This window comes from Aphelocoma coerulescens, chromosome 17 (genome assembly GCF_041296385.1).
Source record: "Aphelocoma coerulescens isolate FSJ_1873_10779 chromosome 17, UR_Acoe_1.0, whole genome shotgun sequence".
NCBI classification, from domain to species: Eukaryota; Metazoa; Chordata; class Aves; order Passeriformes; family Corvidae; genus Aphelocoma; species Aphelocoma coerulescens.
In genome coordinates, this window is record NC_091030.1 from 3,220,038 (window position 1) to 3,242,898 (window position 22,861).

A 22,861-nucleotide genomic window follows, 5' to 3' on the forward strand; every position below is an offset into this window, starting at 1 on the left:
ACCTGAGCCAACCTTTGGTCAACCTGGCTCTGCCACAACCCCAAAGTGCTGAGAAAGGACAAGCCTTCATCCTAGGACAGGCCTAGGATTTAGCCAACACTTGTTCAGCTCCTGACTTGCCTTGTTTGAGCTTCCGCAAGCCAGGAATGCCTGAGCGGAAACGACAGCCATGCACCGCTCGGCTTTGGGAAGCTGGAGAGCATGTGGAATGGGAGAGGTGGATTCAATGAAGCAACACAGCTCCTGTGCACACAGGGGACTCGGCCAAGGGCTGTAACAGATGTGTTTTAACCCATGCCACTGAGCTGCTTGGGATCTGTCTCCGATTGCTCCAGCGCTCACTCACGTGTCTTCCTGACCAAAGACCAACAATAACAATTAGCATCATATAAGGAGCAGGGGACAGCTGCCAGTATTAACACACTCTTGAGCACCAAGGGTTTTCCGTTCCACTTTTTATCCCGGCTATGCACACGGCAGAGGTCACTCTGCATTAGTCAGCCTTGCTCTAGGCCAGCTCCTTCAGCACATTCAGCCCGTGGGATTGCAGCTGCTGCCTCTCCATGCTCTCATGGGCTCTCCCTGCTCCACACCTTTGCCTCTTTCCTTAAGCTCACCAAAATAAAGGGATGTTCCATGTTACCCCAAGCTGAGCCTGGCCACACTGTTGATGGCCTGCAGACCCTACAGAGGATGATGCTGGCTGGGCAGGACCTGGTGGGCCCTGGCTGCATCCCCTTCCATCCAACAGCCGTCCTGAACCTGCACCCCCTAGGAAGAGGTTTCCACCTTTCCATCACCCCTGAAACGTGCTCACTCAGAGCCTTTGGGCTGGTTCATGATCACCCTGGGGAAACCCCATCTGAGGCAGCAAAGGCAATGTAAAGTCAAGGCTTCTTCACAGCATAGGAACACACTCCAAGGAAAGGCTCTGGAAGGAATCCTGATGACTTCCATATTATTTCCAGTAAATTTTGTGCTGATTCTTGGCACAAACACTGGAAATGAATAGGCTAGGTCAGGAATGTAAATAAAGCGAAACACTGGGATTTAATCTAATCTATAATTATAGTATCTGTGGCGCAGGGAAGAGGTTGGTGTGTTTGCACTGCAGATCCATTGAGGAGCTGGAGGGGGTTTTCATTTCCCTTTCCAGAATTTCCCTTTTGGGCTGAGGGATATTTGGTGTCTCCCCAAGTATCTGAAATGAATGTGCTGGGCTGGCAAAGCTGCCTTCTGGTAGCCAAGCAGGTACAGCTCAGCCACAAGGCATCCCCAGGAACTCCCCAAGCAATGGGGTGAGAGCTGAGATGGATGAGCTGGGCTGAAGGCTCAGGGAGGCTGTGGGGTGCCCAGGGGAAACCCCTGCCTCCTCAGTGAAGAGATTGGATGGGTTTGTGCAGTGCTCAGTCCTCCAAGATGAGTTTGACCTCTGAGACAAGCCAGAGCCCTTTCTCCTCACTGGCGTTTGGTGCTTGGCACATCACAAGCTGCCTGTCACAGCCTGGCACTCCCAAGGCTCCCAAACCACCCGTCTGAGTGGCACTGGCTGCTGTCCAGGCTGACTGGTCCATGCAAGGTGAGCACTTCACAGACACATCAACATCTCTGCCTCTGCCCTCCTCACCTCATCTTCTTCCAGAGCCACCTGGGAGGAAGCTTGACAGACTGCTGTGGTCTAGCTGACCTCAGGGGAGAGCAATCCCTTCTCCACTTCACAACAATATAAGATTTTTGCTTTTTAAGAACTGAAGTCAAACTCAACAGTCTTCAGGGACCACCCTCAGTATCCCTGTGCAGGTCCATGGGAGCGCATTCCCACGAATGCAGCACGGATCCCCATGGATGGGCACCCAGGTGTGACAGACTGGCAGGAGTGTCCACACGTGTACACGAGCCTTTGGAGCACATGTCTTTGTTAACATGATCTGCTTTCCCTGGAAAACCCTCTATGCAGGGACTGGCATCTCAACCCCAATGTGTTACGGGCAAGGGGAAGAAAAGGCCTGACAGGCAACATATTTTTGTCAGACTGAAACTGCAAAGCACAAAGAAATTAGTTCTCCTTTTGTTCATTTATGTTTTGGAATTACAGAAGTCTCAAAAGCAGAGGAATCAATCAGACTTTGTTTATTTGTTTGCTTGTAGAACATTTTTTGGGTTTGTTTTCATAGCCCGGCCCAGCTTTGATCTCAGGCTGGTAGTACTCCAAATGAATGGTCCACAGCAGAGTGTAATTGCTGTAGGTACTACAGAAGAAAAGGGACAGGATGTTCGACACATTTACAGGGCAGAAGAGACTTCCACAATCTGACAGTCCCCTTGCTAGGGTTACGTGATACCCTCAGACTACTGCAGAAGCAAATAATTTGTTTTTGAGGAGCTCTGACGCTGCAGACTGTGTTCTCACCTCCCAGCCTAGAGAACAGCACAGGGCCCTGCGAGTGGCTATAATCAGGATTATACCCAGCCTAGAGCTATTACAGATAGCTATTTTTCCACAGAAACAAATGAAACAAGCAGAAGAAATTCAATTTAAGAAATGACCCCGTGCCCGTGTTTGTGTTGTTGTTCTGTCTGTGCGGGCGCAGAGCAGCGTTAGCCTCACATTTCACTGCTCTGGCTTTCTTTACGCTGTGTTGCAACCGTGTGGACATCTGAGCAGAGGAATATTTAATGGGGGTGCCTGAGGATCCGAGAATGCTCCGTAAAAACGCTGGGTAGGGCCCAGGTTGGAGCAAGCGGGTGTGTGTTGGGCAGACAGCACCCACGGCAGCTCATGCCAAGGTGGAGCAGGGGTTGCCAGTCCGTGCCATGTGCTGGGGCAGGCAGCTGCAGCCAGCGATGAAGGGGTGCTGTGGTGTGCCCACATGCATTCTTTCTGGATGCCCAGGAAGGTGGGTCCATGCCCTAGAGGTGCCCACACCAACATGTGTCCGTCCATGTGCACCGCCCCGGGAGCGCAGAGCCAAGCCCTGCTGAGCGTGAGCTGTGGGACAGAGCCAGCACTGTGCGTCACCCCGGGGCCTGTCCCCACACAGGATGAGCTCCAGAACTCCCTGGTGCCAGGGGACTGCTGCCTGCTGGCTGCCTGCAGCCATGGCTCACCACAAAAGCTGCTGTCCCTTGCCCAGGGGCACCCACAGAGAAGGAGCCACCCCCAGGGCTCAGGGCCAACTCTGCTGACCACCTCCATGGCAATGTGCCTTGGGACTGGGAAGCAGAAGCCTGGCTTTGACCACAGGGATGACAAAACCCTGGACAAAGCCCTCCATCTTCCACCCAAGGCTCTCCCAGCCCCTTGCAGACACCAGGAATTAGATCACAGAGCCCCTAAAGTGATGGGTGAGTGCAAATACCCCTGCCTGGCAGATGGGGAAGATTACTTGGCAGCCCAGACTGCCCAAGAGCCAGACCTGCTGGCTCCCAGCTCCGTGTGTTCACCACGGCAGCAACTCCATCAAACCCAGTGGCTCTTGTCTCTCCCAGAGCCCCTGGCAGCTGGGAGCTGAGAGCTCACAACGGGCCAGTTTTATGGGCATAGGGTTATTAGCGAGCTCTGTGGTTGCTCCAGCCTCTCCCTGGCACCTTTTCAGAGCAGCTCAGTTCCCAGAGATATTAGTAATTATATTTATGCATTATAGATATTTAACAAGAAAATGTCTGATATTATTAAATGGCAAGAGGTATCACTTGGAGCCCACTCCTGGAGACAGCCCTGCTCCAGGGATGTGCAATAAAGGCTTTGGAGGCTGTCAACATACTTAACTGGGGGATGGTGGAGGGAAAGTATTAATCAAGGTCTTAAAAAGTTCTCGCTGACAGACTATTTGCCAGCTCTCGCTTTAAATGCTTTTGTGGTCCCATAAAAAGTTTCATTACTCACTACAAAATGTGTTTTAATTATTGCAGTCGCTCTGACATTAAGCCCTGGGTGTTTCTCTCTTGCTTACTCTGTCTCTCCTCTGTCTCCTGGCCTCTTTGCTCTATTTTTCCTCTCTTACTGATCTGACTCCTGATATCCCTCTCAATACAGAGGATGCCCTGGCTAACGAGCCAGGTTGGAAAGCCCAGACTCTGTCCAAATGATACCAAAGGAGAAGTTAAAATTCAGATGTTCACATTATCCCTTTGCTCTGGAAATTAATTAATCCATGAGATTAAAATAGAAAATTCAACCCCCAAAAAGTATCTCAGAAGAGTGAAATGTCCACAGTATCTGGGTGGTGGGCAGAAGGATTTGGTGTCTCTGATCTGCTGTACATCCTACTAAGAGAAACAGCAACTCATAGAAACCCCTGTCACACTTTTGCCATCTATTTCATCCCACCAGGCACTTGGCAACTTGCTCCAAACTGACCACATCAGCTCAGTTCACCCACGAGAGACAACCCTGTCCGCAGGCATGGACCTGGAAACCCAGAACACTGAAAGCAGGTGTTATCCTGGAGTCTCCCACTGACTCCCAGTGCCTCCAGCACTGTACTGGCAGACACTGGTTTCCCATTTCACCAGCTGAGTGTAACACCCAGAGCAACAGGAAGAGTCTGACCATTTGTCTGGTGTAACACACTGCTGACCAAGAAGGTCAATAACAACTCAGTACCAGCATTGGAGATCCCTCCTTGCCCCCAGCAGCTCCCCACACGTCTCTCCTTACTTGTACAGACCATCTGGTTCCAGGCACTTGAAAATGACTGAATAGAGGCTGGTTTCAGGGACATCTCCGTGGCTCCGACCCGCTGCCACACAGGAGGTCGCGAGGCCAGAGAGCAAATCATCCGCAAAGCTCAAGGATTCTCCTGCAAAGCAAAGAGAGGAGCGAGACCAGAACATCAATACAGGCGTAGAACTACTGCTGAGCACTTAAAAAATCACTGTAGAAACATCTCTATACAGGACAGGCAATCAACAAACTCAAGCTGGCTGTGGCTGTGGAATGCCCCAAGTCTGCGTGGACAATGTCCCCTGTGGACACAGCAAGTAGGAAACACACCTGGGCCATCAGCTGTAGCAGGGACCCTTTGTGGGAACGGGGGCCGGGGCTAAGTCAGTGCTTGGCCAGGTACAATCCCAGCACAGAGGGGACGTGGGGCCTCACTGCAGACACTGCAGGAAGGACCACCATCCAGGGATGGGCCCCAGATGATGTGTAAGCCTGGCTAAACAGGGATCTCCTGCCCTTGATGCATGTCCAGCTCTTGAACAGGGCATGGCCTTTTCCAAAAATTACGTGCCACGGCAAAATGTGTTTCTGCTATGTTGGACTAACAGCCAAAAAGACATTTTTGGTGCTTGGGTGGAATTGCTCTCAATGTGATGGATTTTCTTTTTTTAAATTCAGTGACAGTCAGTAGCTTTGCGTTCCCTTTCATCTGCACTCTGCCAGCTCCTGGAGCTCTGACTGGAGCTCCTTCAGTTGTGCTGAAGAACACTTGCTTCTTTATAAGCATTCGAAGAAAAGACCCGCTAATTAAAAATACTGAAAAACCTTTCTTTTTGGTCTTCTGGTTTATAAAGCCTATTAAACACTTAGATCATGACCCAGCTGAAACTGAAAACGCTCCATTTATTAAGGTTTTTGGGCATGACTATCCACTGCTGTGCAACCTGTCTCCTCGCAGTGGGCAGCCTGTCTATTGGTTAGAGCTCATTGCATTTAATTCCCATTTCACACTGGTGTAACTGAAAGCCTGAGGTACCATGGAGGAAACTAAGACAGAGCAGCTGCCCAGGCTGTGCCCTATTCCCAGTGATGGGAATCGGAGCAAGGGCTGCTGTAGATGACAGAATTATGCTGGTGTAAGCCAACCTGGGCCCAGATTGCTGTGCCGGGTACCTCCTGCTTGTGGAAATGTCAAGACATCGCAGCAGAGGGAGGAGGAGAACTCCCCTCTCAGCACTTTATTTTTTTAAAGGCAAAAGTGACTGAGGAATACTGAAACGAAGCACCAGTCCGGGTTCTTGGTACAGACCCTAAGGAACAAGCCAGTGGTATAACCAGCCCAGAACATCCCACTGTGAAGCTGGATTATCCAGGTAGAAGAAAAAAATCCCCTCATCCCCAGCCCCCCAAACCGCATTTGCGTCTTGTCTCAAAATACACAACTCAGTAACAAATGTCCCCCTTGGCTAGAGAAAAGAGCAGCAATAAATTCTTTTCCTCCCTGAAGGAATCCAAGCCTTAATTATTCATTTTAATGCTCCCAGCACGACTTGTTCTTTCCAGACTTTTTCAGGCAGCTCTGTCACCAGTCTCTGTAGCTCAGCCCAGCTCCTGGCCCCAGGTCTGTCCCAAATCCCAAGACAACTCAACAGGCAGGTTGGGTTGGCAGCAGGAAAATCCCTGCCTGGAAGTCACGAGCGCTGCCCGGCCTTGAGCAAGTCCCTCAGCTCTGGGTTTATGGTTTAAGCAAACAAACCCCTATTGCTCACTTCCAACTTTCATTTCCACCCCTTTTCCTACGACGTTGGGCTGGATTGGGGAACTCCCTGTCACCAGGAGTCACTGGGAACAGACTCTGCTGTGACTTACAAACCTGATGAATCACCAGCAAAGAAGCAGGACCAGAATGTGTTGTTGAAGTAGAGCAAGGGGCTTTAAGGCTCTTCCAGCCTCAAGAAACTTCCCTTCTGACCAGGAAGAAGCTTCATGGCGGGACAGATCATCCCATGGATGAATGCTGTGGGATCTCACACCTTTCTCTAAGCAGTTGATGAGGGCTAGGGAAGAAAATAGCTGGGCAGAGATTGCAATGAGAGCTGGGCAAGGCCGAGGGGAGATTTGGACTGGGCAGTCCCCGGGTAGGAGCATCAGCCAGGACATCTGTGCCAGGGAGCACAAGAGATGGGATGGGCTGAGACAGGGAGAGGGTGGAACCAGACTTGCAGGAGACTGGAAATGAGAAGGAAAATGTCATGTGCAACCACTGACTCAAAGACTGTATTAAGGCCAGGTTGGACAGGGCTTGGAGCAACCTGGTCTAGTGGAAGGGCAGGGCAGGCCATGGCAGGGCAGTTGGAATGAGATGATCTTTCAGGTCCTCTCCAACACAGACCATTCTAGGATTAAAATTGCACAGCTAACTCTCCCTAAGACACCCACTAGCTTCCGAAAGCTCATCCTCCTTGGTCTTTCTGGGTAGTTTTGAGGGAACAGGCTGGCAGGGAGCACGGCCCTGACATGCAGCAGCAGCTGCCTCCCACAGTGGTCTGGTTTGCCATGGATCAGACCTGCCCAGGCAGTGGAGTGCATTTCTGTCCCCCTGCACAGGAGGAAATGAAGCTTTCAGGGTCTGCCATGTGTCTCCACTTGGATTGAGACAAAACGCTTGCAACAAAATCCACAAAACAAGAGGGTGCTTTTTGCTCAATCCTGAACCTCTGGGGGAACTCTTCCCTCTTGTTGGCTCTGCAAAGCAGAGGTTATTATGAAAACAGCAAAATAGATGCTAACAAAGATGCTGGAACGTCAGCCCTAAAGCTGGGATTTTTTCTGTACCTGTATAAGGAGCAGTGAGATCACTGGTGGTGCCAGACTGCACAGACCATGGAGCAAAGACAGGGAAGGGACACCCTGGGGACAAGCCAGCTACCCAGAGCTGTCAATCTGCAGCCAGCACAGGGAGCTGCTATTCCCTGCTCTCCCCTGGGCAAAGCAGAGCACACGGAGATTGCATTTGTTCATCTCACACAAGAGAAGGCAGAGATCGTTCAGTCCTCAGTGCTCTGCGAGCAGCTGGAATGAAATTTCCTGAGCCTTCTCTAGGAGCAGAAAACAAGGTATTCCCTAGATTTAGACCGGAACCTTGTCAGTGGAACAGAGCTAAGGCAACAGCTGCTTTTGCTGGAATGGTGAGAGGATTATCATAGAATCAGAGAATGGTTTGAACTGGAAGGGACATAAAAGGTCATCTCCTTTCACCCCACCTTCCCCCCACCCCCTCCAAACACAGGCAGGGACCTTCCACTAGACCAGGTTTCTCCAAGCCTGGTCCAACCTGGCTTTGGATGCTTGGGCCACTTAATTGACCAGTAATGCTGCCCTGCCAAGAAAAAGTGATCATGGGATGATGTAGCAGCAGGAGAGCACTGACCCAACTGCACGAGGCCACGAAAGAGCTCAGTGCACAGCGTTCCTCAGCTGTGCTCAAGACCAAGGCACAGGAAAAGCAGGAGAGAAGATTTCACAGGGAAAGAACAAAAAGCCCAAATTTACTAAGAAGAACAGGAAAAAAAGGCCAGAGACACACGACTGTGAAAACATCAACAGGGTAGGCACTCAGATGGAAAAGGAATAGTTAGGCTAATGGGCAGTAATGGCAAGAGGAAGTAAATTGGACATAGATAAATGGTTGGTCTACCCCTGCACAGGGCAAATAACCCAACCATCTTCTAAGAAGGAGTTTGATCACTTTATAATAGGGATTACATGGATAAGTAGCTTGTGATGGAAAGCAAAGGGGCTTCTTTTTCCCGTCTGGACTTGTGTTCTCACACACCCCGCCAGCAAATATAAAGAAGGATTTCAGCCTCCCAAAGCAGCCCTGGAGCACAAACCTTCTAAATTGCCTGAGTATCTTTGCTCACGTTATTAAATTTCAGAAAGAATCCAAAGGTTCTCTGCAGAGTAAATGATAGCTAAGTAGATCATCTCTGTGGAGTAGGAGATATTTTATTGACCAGACAGACATCTGTGTCCTTCATTAATAGTAATAAATAATTGATGTCACACTAAATAAAGCAATAAGCTGTTACAGATATCAAGGACAAATAACTGGCTCCTCTGAGGATGCCTCACCTGTGTTCACTTCTCGGTAGTAAAAAACCCAGAGCAGAGCTCAATATCACCATGGAAAATGTTGTGCACAGAGCAAAAAATGTCACTTGCTGCTCACTGATGACAGGTTATGGGGCAATTGTGTTCAGCTATGGGATGCTGACACTCCTAAGCGCAAGGAGTTAATACCCCTGCAAGACTCTCTTCCCCCTCGTTTCCTTGCCTTCTCAGGGCTGATCTGCCCCAAACCATCCACTTCCCCAGGCAGCTTTTGAAAATCCATCTCCACTCTACTAATAACTGTCAGGAAGATGCAGCTCCCTCCAGGTGGCATCTCCCTTCTCTCCCCAGTGCAACCCCTTGCTACTGTCTCATCTTCATCCACAGGCATGGCTGTGGAGTTTGGCAAATCTCCTCTTTCTGGTTTTCTAAGCATCTTCTACACTGACTCTGGTGGTGTGGCTCTCCTTAAAACAGAGGGAAATAACAGCACATTTGGAGCTTGCAGAGGGGTCATTCCCATTCTGGGAAGGTTTGCAAGCTTCTCCTGGCCACAGCAGGCATAGCCAGGGGTCAACCCACTGGTGACACTCTGGGATAACCACCTAGGAACTCAACACCATCTCTGGAGGAGAAGGAGGAAGAGGACATCCCCAGCTCAGCTGCCTGTCTGCAAGGCTGAGCTGGCAATGTGCTCTCCAGAGAGCACATTTCTCGTGGCAGGAGGCTCAGACGGGCAGGAACAGGGGCTGAGGAATGAAAATGGCTGGGAGCAGGCTCACACACAGCATCCAACAGCCTCAGTCTGCCTCAGTCCTTCCACTGTGGCCCTGCCAGCGCCCAGCAGTTGCGGACAGCAGGCTGGATGAATCACCTATCAACCATCCCACCAAGGACAATCCGAGCTACAGCACTGAGTTCAACCAGACTAAACAAGAGAGCGAGGCCAGGAGCCTCCAGGAGGCTCGAGGAAGCTCTGGGACCCTCGCAGGCGTTCCCACACCTTCAGCCCACGTCCCTGTGCCAAGAGCAGCACGGAGAAAACCCAGGCGCTGCGAACCAAAGTGGAAATTAAGATGAGAGGAGGCCTCCCCTCTGCCATTCACCTTCAAGATTCCTAGAAAGAGCATGAAGGGGAAAGTAGGAAGGCATCAATGTCTCTGTCTTGACAGCTTCTTTACAGGGTTGGATGAAACCAACCCTGCAACGTTACCAGGCGCTTTCCCCTGGTTGTGGTTTTCTCTCCCTGTCTTTCTCCCCTTTGCTTTTTTTCAACCTGTTTTCAATTTACTCTTGTGGCATCTCTGACTGTGACCTCATTCTGGTACTTAAGGGGGGAAAAAAAAAAAAGAGAGAGAGTGTCCTTTAAAAAAGAAATGAAAGAAATCATATTTTATTTAGTTTGGTTGGTTTTGAAGCTTTAGCAGAAGAAAGATTAACCTTTTCTGCCTAACTTAATGAAAACAAGGAGAAAGGCTGTATGGATAAATAAATATCTGTGTGGGTATGGAGCAGGCACGATCGTGTTACAGCCCCGGTGGAGCTGTAATGGGGAACAGGCACGTTCCTGCGCAGCGGCTCCCAATTCCTGATCCATTTTCAAGGAAAGAAAAACAGAGTAGAATGTCAGAGGCCCAAGTGGGCATAAATGAGGGAGCCCAGAGAGGGCAGATGGGGCCCAGCGAGGACCTCCATCCCCAGCAGTGACCTCCAGAGCAATGCCAGCACAGCAGATGGAAAAAGAGACCTTACTCCACTTCCCCTTGCCAGGTTTTGGTTCCTGAAATGAGGAAACAAATGGCATGCTCGGCCCTCCAAGTCTGTCACCTTTTGGGGGTCCTTGCCTCACCCTCTTCTTCCCCTGGGGCTTTCCCTCCAAGGAGGGGAGGTTCAGAGGAGGGCTGTGAGCAGAAGGCTGGGACCGGGTTTTTGGATGAGTGGATGTGGAGCACAGGTTTGCACGGTGGTTCCTCCACCATGAGGTTGTACCTGGGTTTAATGTGCTTTGGATCTGGCACTCGGCGGGGGAAGGCAGTGAAAGGTGGTTGGTTTGTCTTGGAAATGATGGGCTGATTTAAATTAGTGTAACATAACTTCAGGCGACGGAGCTGTTCCGATTTACATCAGCAGATGGTCTGTCTCGCTGCCTAGATCATTAAAAGCAAACCACCCCTACTGATCCTAGAGGAATGATGTCAAAACCTCCTTCCCTACATGGCTTGCCAGATGATAAAAGAAATAAAAAGGCCCAGTTGTTACTAAAAAATTTCTGCCCACATTCTGGGAGCATCCATGCATACCAGCCTCTCGTGTTAGATGGGAGCCTAAATCCCATGCCCCAAAACCCTGTAGCCTCAGGAATAATTTCTTTGTCATGGCTTTTCTCAAAGACACATCCATCAGGAATCCCTCTGGCTGGGCACAGGTTGTCTAGGCTGAGGCAGAAAAGCCAGTGATTATGCTGCACCTTTGGGCACAGCTTGTGCTTCACTTCCCCACCTGTACAAAGGTGCAAATTGCAGTTCCCTGAACAGCTCCACCTTTTTTAAGTTAATGAGTTTAGGGGGAATTTGATTCCTGTGTGACTATGCTACCAGACATATTAATAATGATGAAGAGCTTTCCTCCAGGATTCCATCTCCTCTGGGCCTCCATCTCCTCTAGGTTTCCATCACCAGGTCCTCTGCGGATGGAAGACAGCATTTGCAGATGGCTAAATTTAAGGAGCAAGGCTTTAGCTGAGCTGAGAGCAAAAGTTGCATTCCAGTGTCACAGAAGCCCCTTAAATGCCTTCACTGGCGCTCTTCAGGGCTGGAACTAGCATGGAGTTACCACATGGAGCTGAAGGATGAGCTGTTCTTTATCAAGAGAGCCAGTCAAACAGAAGGAAATGGTCTTAATTTGGATGAGCTGCAATGTTCTATGATGCACAAGGTTAATCATGGGTGTATTCTTCTCTCAGGGTTCATCAGTAGGACTCCCTGCTCCTTCACCTGAGCTCTCCACAGACTGCTGATCACAGGTCTTTCACAGTCAATATCTAAGACCTCAGACATGCTTCAAAAATGCTTCAACTCATGTAAAAATGCATCCCCAAAGCAGTGTGCTCCTGGAGGAGAGGGAGAATTAAAGCATTTCGTTCTGTGCTGTGAGCCCTCCAGGATTTCTCAAGGTTCACTGGGTTGCTAAGGGTCAGCCCCAGCCAGACACGAGCTGACTCTGCTACGCTCAGAGACATCCAGGCATGAGCCAGTTCCAATCTCAAAGCCACGTATTCACATTAGCACGGTGGAGAGTCCAAGGGAATGTCTCTATTCCCTGGAGTTTGTCTCGGGCTCTGCAGCATGTCAAAATAGTTACTTGATTTCAGTGCAAGGTGGGAACCCATTTGTACTGGGAGTTGTGCAGGCACGAAGCAAAGCTTTGTCCTCAGATCCCTCTTGTCTGGCAGACTTTGTCCATCACCACAGAGCGAGTTCTCACTCTCATCACCACAGATCTCGCTCCCACCCTCATTCTTGCTTTCCTTTCATATTTAGCTTCTTTTAAATTGGAGATTTCTAACACTGGACCAATGGTGCAGACCACTTGGTGGTCCCCAAGGCCCATAGCTGGCAGCCTGTAGCAGATGCAGGGTCTGCACGGAGCCTTATGCTCACCAGGAATCCCACCAGCCCTGCTCCAGCCCCAGAGCCACTCTTCTCCAGCATGAACTGATGTGTCAGACACTGCAGAGATGGCAACAAAACCTGAATCAATCATAACCTCGCTCTCCTTAAATGACCAGCACACTCTTGTAGTTCCTGGGGGACTGAGCTACTATCCAAAAATGACTCCCAAATTTTGGATGCGAACACTGCACCAGGGACCTGAGCTCCACCAGTCCAGAGGGTTGGGAGGTTCCATCTTCTGCTGGGATTAAGAGGGCTAAATTTGAAGGGGAGCAGCTTTCACCATGACCTATGTCTGAGGACAAATCCTGGGAATCTTCCTAAAGAAACGTCACAAATACTGAAATGACAAACCAGCAGGAAGAGAAAGGAACAATTCCTTCAATGAAAATCAGCATGCAATTAATTGCTAAAAACATAATTATCTTGGGTAATTTTTCAAATCAGATTCATGTAAACCTATGGTGAGAAGCCATCAGCTGGTCTGTGCTTCACATATCCTTGCACTTATTGGGAAAGTGGAATTTCTGGGCTTCTGTATTGCCACTGTTGCCTGACCCTGTTCCCAGTCCCTTCTTAGACTTCACAGCCTGGAAAGTGGACCAAACCACTACCTATAATGGCAACAGATTAAAAAAAAAAAATCTTCTTTAAATATTTCAAATATTTAAATATTTTTGGTCTTATTTATTCTAAACAGAGGACATGTGCAGAGATGCTGATGAATTAGTGATCAGACTTTGGACCAGTACATTCCTAAGCACTCAGCAAGCCCAACTGCAGCCAAACCTGCAGGCTGTTATCCAACGAAGACTTAAAAAATTGGTCCTTATGGAGGAACCTGCATGGAAGCAGATCTCTTATTTGGCCCTACTCTGCAGTTTTGGACATTTGAGAGTGGGGGGATAGATCCTCAGCTCATAAAACCTCCTGTAGCTCCCTTGAAGTCAATGGAACAATAACAATTTACACTTGTTGAGTTTCTGCATCCTGGCTGTGAGCTCTCTGGAACAACAACACCATAATGATTATTACAGATATTCTTGATCACTTGTCTGAGGCGGGCTGGAGAACAGCACTGTGTAAGAAAATAGAGGGTTGGTTTGCTATGATTTCCAAAGAATTATTGACCCGTATCTTGCAAACATTTACACATGTTTAGCTTTACTCATGTGAGTTGTTCCATTACACTCATGTGCCAGATAAACTAATGTACATGCTTGCAGGACCGAGGTTAAAACTTGTGCAAACACAGCGAGTTCTGAATATTTTTGTAGATATGTTGTTACCTCAGACTCAGAGGAGAAAGCCTCTCATCTGGCTGTGCCTCTTCCCATAACTCTCCATTTACCCAAGCAGGCATCACAAGAGAAGCCAGAGGCGATACCAAGACAAAACTGAAAAAATAAGCAATTATCTGACCCAACTCAGAAGCTAGAAAATACCTACTTGGTCAGGACTAACACATGCAAGAGTTGACATCAGCTCTTGAACAAAGAATTACCTGAATTACTGGAGTACATTCACAACAGCTTTCCTAGCACAGCTCATGAGTAATTCATTAATTGGTTTTCCAAAAATGAAGTTAACATTTTTCTTCACAGTTTTGATCCATTAGAAGGCACAAGAAAAGAGGAAGAGCTGGGAATCTCTTGCTTGTGAGGAGTCTACCTCAGCACCCATCACCATCTCAGCAATCCTTCCACCTTTTCCACTAAGACTGCAAGGTCAGACAGGATCTCCTGCCCCACTGCACAGGCCCGCTGCTCACAAGGACACCTTATAATTACAGATTATAATCTGTAATTTCATCAATTGAGGTGATCTCAAGGACCAAACCCGTGCCAGTGAGGTGTGTGACATGCAGAGACTCCATGTAGGCCATTAATACCACTGACAGTGTCATTTACACCACGACACGAGCTCTGTCGTGACACACGGTGTCGCAGCGGCTGCAGCGTCGCAACAGACCGCAGGCAAAGGAACACGGGTGAAGAGAAAGGAAATTGCTTTTCCAAAGTAGCAGGGAAAAGGCAAATCTGAGGCTATAACCAGAGGCCCAATCCACCTCTCTCCCCACTGATAGCTGGTTTTCATCCCTAAAGGACTATTAACCCTTTCTTACAAGAGTGCAAACTCCAGGCACTGAGGACACCTGCCATTGGCACACAGCAGGATGTTGGCAAGGCAATGCCTTCTGCTCCCAATTTTAAGTCATCCTAGAAACCACAGCAAATCAATCCTGTCATCCACAGGGAAGGGGAGATGTTGGTAGTCAAATCCGATGGACAGTGTGACCTGGGAGCCCATTCTGGTGGGAACAGCCTTTTGACTCCTAGATGTCCTTGGCAAAGTGAGGTATCTGGGCACACTTCCCACCCCCAGGATCACTGATCCCTTTAGGATGGCTCGTTGGAGACGTGTCATCACCAGAAACTGTGCAATATCTGACCACTCAGATGACAAAAGACAGATTCCCAGAATGAGCAGAGCAGGATTAAGCCAAGTGGTAAATGGATTCCAGGGCTGTTCCAGGATCTGTGCTGACGAGGGAAGCCAGGGCCAGGTACCCAACTCGGAGCTCATACAGTAAGGTTATCACTTCCCTCTTTTCTTCAAATCCCTAAATAGAACCCAAACATCACTTGGGCCATGTTAGAGAGATAAGATGAGTCTCTCCCATCCCTTGCAAAGCCTGAAATAGAAGCCCTGTTACTCCATATCCGAAGCATCAAGCATAGGATGTTGACATTTAGCAGTAGGGAAAATTACCAAAACAATGAACCCTCTCAGGTCTCTCTTCTCCCCTCCCTTTCCCCAGTCCCCTGGAAAATGTTCATAAAGTGAAGTGGAAAAAAAAAACCTAACCCAAACCCCAACAACCCAAACCCAACCTTCTGTGGAAATAACATGTAGAGGAGAGTGAGTCAGGCTCTGTTAACTATGCAAGGATCACCGGTCCTGCAGACAGGGATGATTCACCAAGGCAGCAAGAACTGCAAGGTAGAAGAGACTAAAGAGAGGGTGCAGAACCAAAGCTGTATCAAAGACGAGAAGGAAATAAGAAATGAAATGGTTCCATGTTGCAAGACACCTTGCTCTTTATCAAACATCACTCAAGTGACCTAGGATGACTCACTTGATAATGGTGAGATTATTCCCTGTGTGCTTTGTCCAGACTTTCTTTATGAGAAGGAGGGCCAACAGTCTGTAAGACTTCAATCCATCCCCATTTCCTGGTCCTCTCTCTCTTCTCCCCCTTTCTGAGATGCTCAGTCACTGAGAGCCTCATCTCCCTGCTGCTTCTGCTTCCACTGCTCCTTTCCCACACCCATTCCCTTTAAATTCGGCAGCATTATGTGACCCTGTTTTCCCTGTAAAAGATGCCTTCAAGGAGATGAGAAAAGCAGGGCCTGTTTAGGAGCACAGCATGCCATGGGGAGGCCCTCCTGGATGCCACTGGCACAGAAAGTACATTGTCACAAGAGATGGAGAGGAGAATATGGGGCTCAGGTGCCTGGGGCGAATTCTGCCTGCCCAAATGCTCTCCTGCTATTCCTCCATTCCTCCTTCCTCTTCAGCTGCCCCCCTCTCCCTCCTTTTATCTAATAACCATAAAAATTCAAACAGAAAATATTTGCCCTGAAAAAAACCTAAATACAAAAAAAAAAAAGAGAGAGAAAAAAAAAAAGTCCTTCCTCTGCACTTCACAATGAGAGCTGTAAAACTTTTTCTGCTTGGAAAATTCTCCCGGTCAGATTTTCCTACTGTTTAATCCCTGCTTTGAGTTACACAGAATGAGTAAACACATTTTATAAGGTTCTAATTCATACCTAACCCATACAGTTTATAGCTTAACATAGTAAAATACACACACACACAGACACACATGCACTTTTATACACATACAGATATATATATACACAGAACCACTGACACACATGGATAAACCAGCCTTGGTCCCACTCCTGGAGCCTCCCAGCAGCAGGTCTGATCTCTCCAGCATGTGCTGTGCCTTGAAAACAGCCTGGGGTGCTGACTGTGAATTAGGTGGTCTGGGGAGTAGTTTCCACCCCAGATTCCTGCAACCTCCTTTGTAATAAATGACTAGTCAGTCTTGTTAAGACAACGGTGGGATGCACTGTTCCATCCTTGGAGGACTGAGGAATGCCACCACGTGGTGCCCCAGGAACAATTTTTGCCCACTCTCTGCCCAGCAAGCACCTGGAGTGAAAGCCACGGCAGGGAGCAGCCAAGGCTGGGCTGGAGGAGCTGCAGGGAGCTGCATGTGGCCATGGCCGGGTGCCAGGCAAGGATCACAGAAACATGGAATCGTTAGGATTGGAAAAGACTTCCAAGATCATTGAATCCAAGCTTTGACCAATCCTCACCTTGTCAACTGCACCAGAGAACTGAGCACCACTGAGCAGGCACTGTTACATCCTTGGTTTTCCTTCTCTTTGATCCTTCTGCCCATTGCTGCTGTTTCAATTTTTCAAGTGCAGCGATCATCTTGAAGACTCAGTCTCTTAATTCTGGTAGCTTTTTAGGCACACAGGTCCTCCATGGGTGTGGAAAAGCACTCCAGGTTATCAAGATGGGCCCATGGGCACCATTCAAGGCCCTCCTGGCCACTTCTGTGATAACTTATCACTGGAAGGCACAGACAAAAGCCATGGCTCAAGGTAGCAGCCACCCAAAATGTGACAGGTGGGCTTCAGGGCCCATAATGCTATTTTCATTTTCCTCCTCCTCCCAAGAAAATAAACCGAGTGTTTATGTCCTGAATACGCTGGTCTGAGAAAGGGCAAAACTTTCCTGCGGGAGCCAGGTGGCTGGAAAGGGATGGCAAAGGCAAATATTTGCTGAATTTGTCAATGAGCTCTTATTCCATTTTTCTTATTAATATTTATTTAGACATAATATGAGAGAAACCTGCTCATACCGCAGCAATGTGGGTGATTCCACTGTTATTCTCCTCGTGCCAGCTACTGGGAGGCAGGGAAGGAAAAGCAGAAAACTGGAAGAGTGTCAGGGAGTTTGCAGACAATTTTGAGAAAGTCACAGGCTTTCATCTTGGCTTAGCAGGAGATGGGATGCCTGGAGAAAGTCAATGCGTCCATGGACACGTGATGGGCAAAGAGGTTGGACAGCCCAGCCTTCAGTGCTGATATTCAAGGCACAGGTGTAGCTTTGGGAGAGAAATTTATACCATTATAGACCCCCCCCCCCTTTTTTTTTTTCTTCTTTTAATGAGATGAAGAGAAGGAGAATGAACCACAACCCCAGGTTTAGTAAATTGTGTGAGATGAGCCTGATGCATTTCTTCAGTGAGACAGTTCATTCCCTAGACAGGAGAACTGTGGTACAATCTAATTTATCTGGGTATCCAGAGGCACCATGATGTGACACAGGTAATTATTAGGGAAGCTTGAAAAGATGGGAATTATCAGAATTATACAGCAGATAAGGGACTGAGTTTGGACAGATGAAAACAGGCAATGCTGAGGAGAGAGTGATGGGAAGTGAGTTATCACTATCAGAGCTCCTTAATGCTCAGCCCTGTAATCAATCTTATTTCTCACTGGAAATACAGCAGTGGTTTCAGCACCGATGAAGGGTGTGTTATTAGGGCACCAGAGGATCAGTCAACAGAAATTAAAATAACTTGAGGGCTATAGCAATGAAATGGAATGCATTTTAATATTTAATAATGCAAATTAAGTTAAAGATGGAGATAAAATAGTTCTTTTGTTAGCAGGAACTTCTCCAGGCAGAAACAAAGGAGGAGAAGGAGGAACACCTGGATGCACTGACTGGTCTCAGCAAACCACATGGGAACTGGAGAAAAGGAAAGGAAGTTCCTGGATCTCTTTAAAAGGACCTTCGAGATGAAATAGGAAGAATAAAATCCTTTGACAGCAAAAGGCTGAACGTGGTGGCCCACTACCTGCCTCGCCAGAAGATCACAAAGTCTCCAGTCCAACCTCTTCAAAGTGGGGCCAAATGTGGAGACAGGGCATGGCTGCTCGGAGCTGAATTTTGGAAAGCTCCAGGGACTCAACCATGAGCCACACAGCTGGTGTTTAAACCACCACTGCTCCGGAGCTGAAATCCCACCGCACTGTGGTGTCCGGGAACAAAGTCCAGGGCACCACTGGGTGCCCAAACTGGCTGGAGGAGACAGCTGGGAGCGTGTCCCCTGTTGCCCTCCACTGGATAGCAGGAGAATGTCCCAGTGCTGTGCCATGCCTGGGGACAGCACACCCCCGAAGCAGCTCCTCTGTCAGCTGGGGTAATGGTCTGTGCTCTGGGAACAGAGCAGCTGAACTCGAGCTCTGTTTTTGCTCTGGCTGTGTCTCATGTAGCAACAGCTGGGGGACATAGGTTTGCTCAAACCACAGCCAGACCATTGGAAATAAAAACGATATTCATATATTAATTAACATCTGGCTACTCGTCTAATTACACGATACAATGTGCATGAGCCTTTTGTTCCCTCCATATTTTATGCATTGAATGAAAACTAAACAAATGTTGCAAAAGCAACACTGCAGAAGCATAAAAACAAACAGTATCCAAATCTGTACTTACAACACTTACTGACCCACCAGTTTAATTAATATGCAAAGGAGGACATGACTAAACCATGACCACAAAGATGGTGGTGACACTGAACTGGAATTAACACCCAGCCTGCTCCAACCTGGCCATTTTCCATTCCCTTCCCATGTATTCTTCATAAAAAATAAATAATAATTTGTTAAACTGAGCAGCTCAGGGCCTGATTTAGCAAATTATTACTTCGAAAGCTACTTCTAATGAAAACAGGCCCTAAAAAATGGCTGGAGAGCACCATCCCAAAGAAAAGGAGCTGATGTCACCCTGCCTATGCAAACCATCTGACAGCAACTGCTGCTTTCTGCCATGCTTTGGGGATGGAAATAGAAGAGAAGGAGGGGAGGAAAGTCAGATTAACCAACAGAAGTCATCACTCAGGTTGTCTGGTGGTAAGACATCATCCTGTGCCTGTGGCTGTCCCCGTGCAGCTGGTAGGGATGGGTGACAGGACAGCTGGTGGCTCTCAGGGAGGTGATGGGGACAGTGTGCACCTGCACACGGATGTGGTGGGCAGGGAAGAGAAAAGAACACAGCTTAGGGCTGGGGCTTTTGAGACAGGGGCATTGAGAGAGAAGGAAGAGAGGAGAGCAGATCCCCTCTTCCTGCCCCACAACCTGGGGAAAATAAATGCCCAAAGCATTCTGCCCCACTGAGAAACCCAAACAGGCTCTGAAGAGGATTAGCCACTCTCTCAAAGAGGTTGCAGGCTTCACTAAAAACACAACAATCACAGAACCCCAGCCCTAGGTTCACAGACTCCTTTTTGAACCCAAGAGCAAGAATGGAGTGACAGGAATCTTGGGCCTTGCAGGGTTTTGGGAAAGAGCTTTTACAGAAGCTGGACCCCTCAGCACTCAGCAGTGCCCATCCTGCTCGAGTACCAGGCCAAAATCATGGCCCTGTTTGATTCTGATGCCATGGAGGGAACACAAAACCACTGCTCCCTTCTGGGCAGGCTGGTGCCCGTGCTGGAAACCTCTCTCCAGCACAGCAGACACGTTTGGGTGCCACTGGGATGTGAGGAGATGTGTGGCACACGAGCTCTGATGGGTTAATGCCACCAGCCAGCACCTGGCACCAACCTCAGTTTGTTAGAAGGACCAGGAGCAGAGAGAGTTCCTCTCCTCATTCCAGTCACCCATCCTGCCCCGATGGCAGCCGGGTGTGATCCAGCCCACCTGGCTCATCTCACTGCAGCACCTCTGTGAAGGTGACCCAGCAGGATCCCATCATGAAATCCCTGCTTTATGGTCAGCCTCCCACAACCCCATATAGATGTTTCCATCCCTTACTGTGCCTCTGCATGAGGCCAGATCCACACTCAGCTGTCTGCAAAGGGGGTCCCCATGAGGACACCCCTGGAGCTGAGCAGGTACCGTGGCCTCAGTCCTCTGCTCGAGCACTTTCCTTGTGCTCAGCTCCCACAACACTGCCAAGCTTCAACTGTTTGGGTTGAAATTTTCCACACTGGGTATCTGCCTCTGGCTGAATTTTTTTGGGAAAGTTTTAGATTAAAAGAAGTCCAGCCAATTCCAGCAAAGCAGTTGGGAGAAAATATTGTTTTCTTCATGTTAAAAAAAAAAAGGTGAAAAACTAAAACCAACTTACATCTTTTGTTATGAAGCCACAGGGTTCAAAGCGTGGACTTGGCATTTGTACCTGGATGTGGCCTTCCAGAGCCTGAAGGGGCTCCAAGAGAGCTGGAGAGGGACTTGTGACAAGGGCCTGGAGAGACAGGACAAGGGGGAATGGCTTCCCACTGCCAGAGGGCAGGGTTAGATGGGATATTGGGAAGAAGTTGTTCCCTGGGAGGGTGGGGAGGCCCTGGAACAGCTGTGGCTGCCCCTGGATCCCTGGCAGTGTCCAAGGCCAGGTTGGGTGGGGCTTGGAACCACCTGGGATAGTGGGAGCTGTCCCTGCCCATGGCAGGGGGATGGAGGACCATGAGGTGCCATCTCACAGGTCCATGTGCCACCCACTTAGTCTCAAGTACCCCGATCAAAATCACAGCCAGCACAACCCAGCAGCACATCTGCAGAGCCACGTGGGCACTGCTCCATGAGAGCTGGCACCCACAGGCTTGGAGCCCACCGCCCTGGCCCCTGGGCACCTGGAAAGCCCAGGCAAAGAGCAGTGCTCAAGCCAACCCTTCTCTCCAGGGCTGTGTGCTCCAACTCTCCCTTCCCTAAATGGGAATACAAGAGTTCCCTGTCCCAGGGATGGCTGCTCAGAAAAAAACAAAATCACAAGAGTTGAAGTACTGATGGAATAACACCTCAGAGCAAGAAGTCAGAAATTCATCTGCTGGAGTATCCCACTTCCCTCCCTCAAATTCTTGATGCCACCTGGAACCGAGTGGGGCTTACACCTCACTCCCTAAATTAGGACACTTTGTAAGTAAGAGCTTGTTCTTTATTTGTGTCTGCTCTGTGGTCTTCAAGACAGCTTCTGTCTTCAGGGCTCCTACCCTCTGATCCTTCACCAGCATCAGGAAACGTGGCAGGAGGAAGGAACAGAGAAATCCTAAGGAGACAACTGTCATGTGAAACTCTGGCACGAATGGTGCAACTGGTTGCATGTCAGGGGGCTTGAGAAGGGGTGGTGGGAGCTGGCAGGGTGGGCAGTTGCTCAAAGGAAACCACAGAGGACTGACCAAGCACTTGGAAGATTCCACACATACCTCCCAGATACGCTGGCGGTTACAAAATCCCTGCCCGGATAGGGTGGCGGCATGCCCTTGGGGAGAAAAAAAAGGAGAAAAGGAAAAAACAAAACCCCAACCAACCATTCATGGGGCAGACAGAGGGCTGCAAGTCCTCTGCTTTCATGAGACACCGCAGGCATCAAGACATTGCTGGCCTGGAATTCGGGCTATGCTTGCGGTCCGTGAGGCAACCCCGAAGCCTTTGGTCCCATTAAGCAACATTACATGATAATGCAGCAGCACTCTCAGGCTGAGGGAGAAGGAAAACAAAACAGATGACTCTGGATGGAAAGGCATTGCTGTAAACCTGGGAGGGAGAAGAACATTCCTTCGGATACTCTTTTTGGCTGGTTGCGTCCTTTCCTCCCAGCTCCCACCTCTCTCTCCCCTTCCCCCCTCCTCCTCTTGGAGAATTGGTGACAGCAAGGTTTTTTTTTTTACTAATATTTCCATATTAAATAGAAAGGAAGAGTGTGAAAGGCCATGCGGAGCGGTGGCAGCTAGACAGTGGAATCTGCAACTGAAGGGTGGAGTTGGAGCACTGGAGAGGTGCCGGTTATTTATAGGGTATGAGAGAACACGAAAAATGTCTGGCCCCTTTAAGGCCCCTTAATCCAAACAACCAATGGAAAGGAAAAAAAAAAAAAAAAAAGGAAAAAAAAAAAGAGAAAAATAAAGAAAAAAAAGGGAAGGAAAAAAATGAAGAGAAAAGGCATCTCTGTACCAGACTGCAAAGTGTGAACAATGACCAGAGGATGGCCTGGCACGGTCCTGCCCCGTCCCTCCAGCCAGACTGTGCCCATGGCAGGGCAGCATCCCACTGGATCAGCGGGACCAGCATCGGGGCACAGAGCCCTGTGCTCCTGAGGCAGCCCCGAGACACAGCTGCCTTGAGGGTGGGACGTGGCAGCTGTTTAATCCATGAGACAGCAGCGCTGGACCGGACGCAGAGATGAAGGGCGCGTTCAAGAGATATCAAAAGGGACAAGATGAGAATGTTGGGAATACGGCCTGGAAATTCCCTTCCTTCAGTCTGCATCCATGGAGAAACCAGGAATTTTTGCACTCTGATCCTAGAATATGATT

At 48.9% G+C, this 22,861-nt stretch overlaps 1 protein-coding gene across 4 annotated transcripts in view; it reads right to left on the bottom strand.

Moving 5' to 3' along the window:
* The window catches only part of ASTN2 (astrotactin 2), a 320,390-nt gene that overhangs the window by 25,695 nt on the left and 271,834 nt on the right, over positions 1–22,861 (bottom strand). For all 4 annotated transcript variants that reach the window (XM_069031598.1, XM_069031599.1, XM_069031600.1 and 1 more), the window contains one exon: positions 4,661–4,802. In XM_069031598.1, the coding sequence (XP_068887699.1) occupies positions 4,661–4,802 (142 nt within the window). The remainder of the gene's footprint in view (positions 1–4,660; positions 4,803–22,861) is intronic.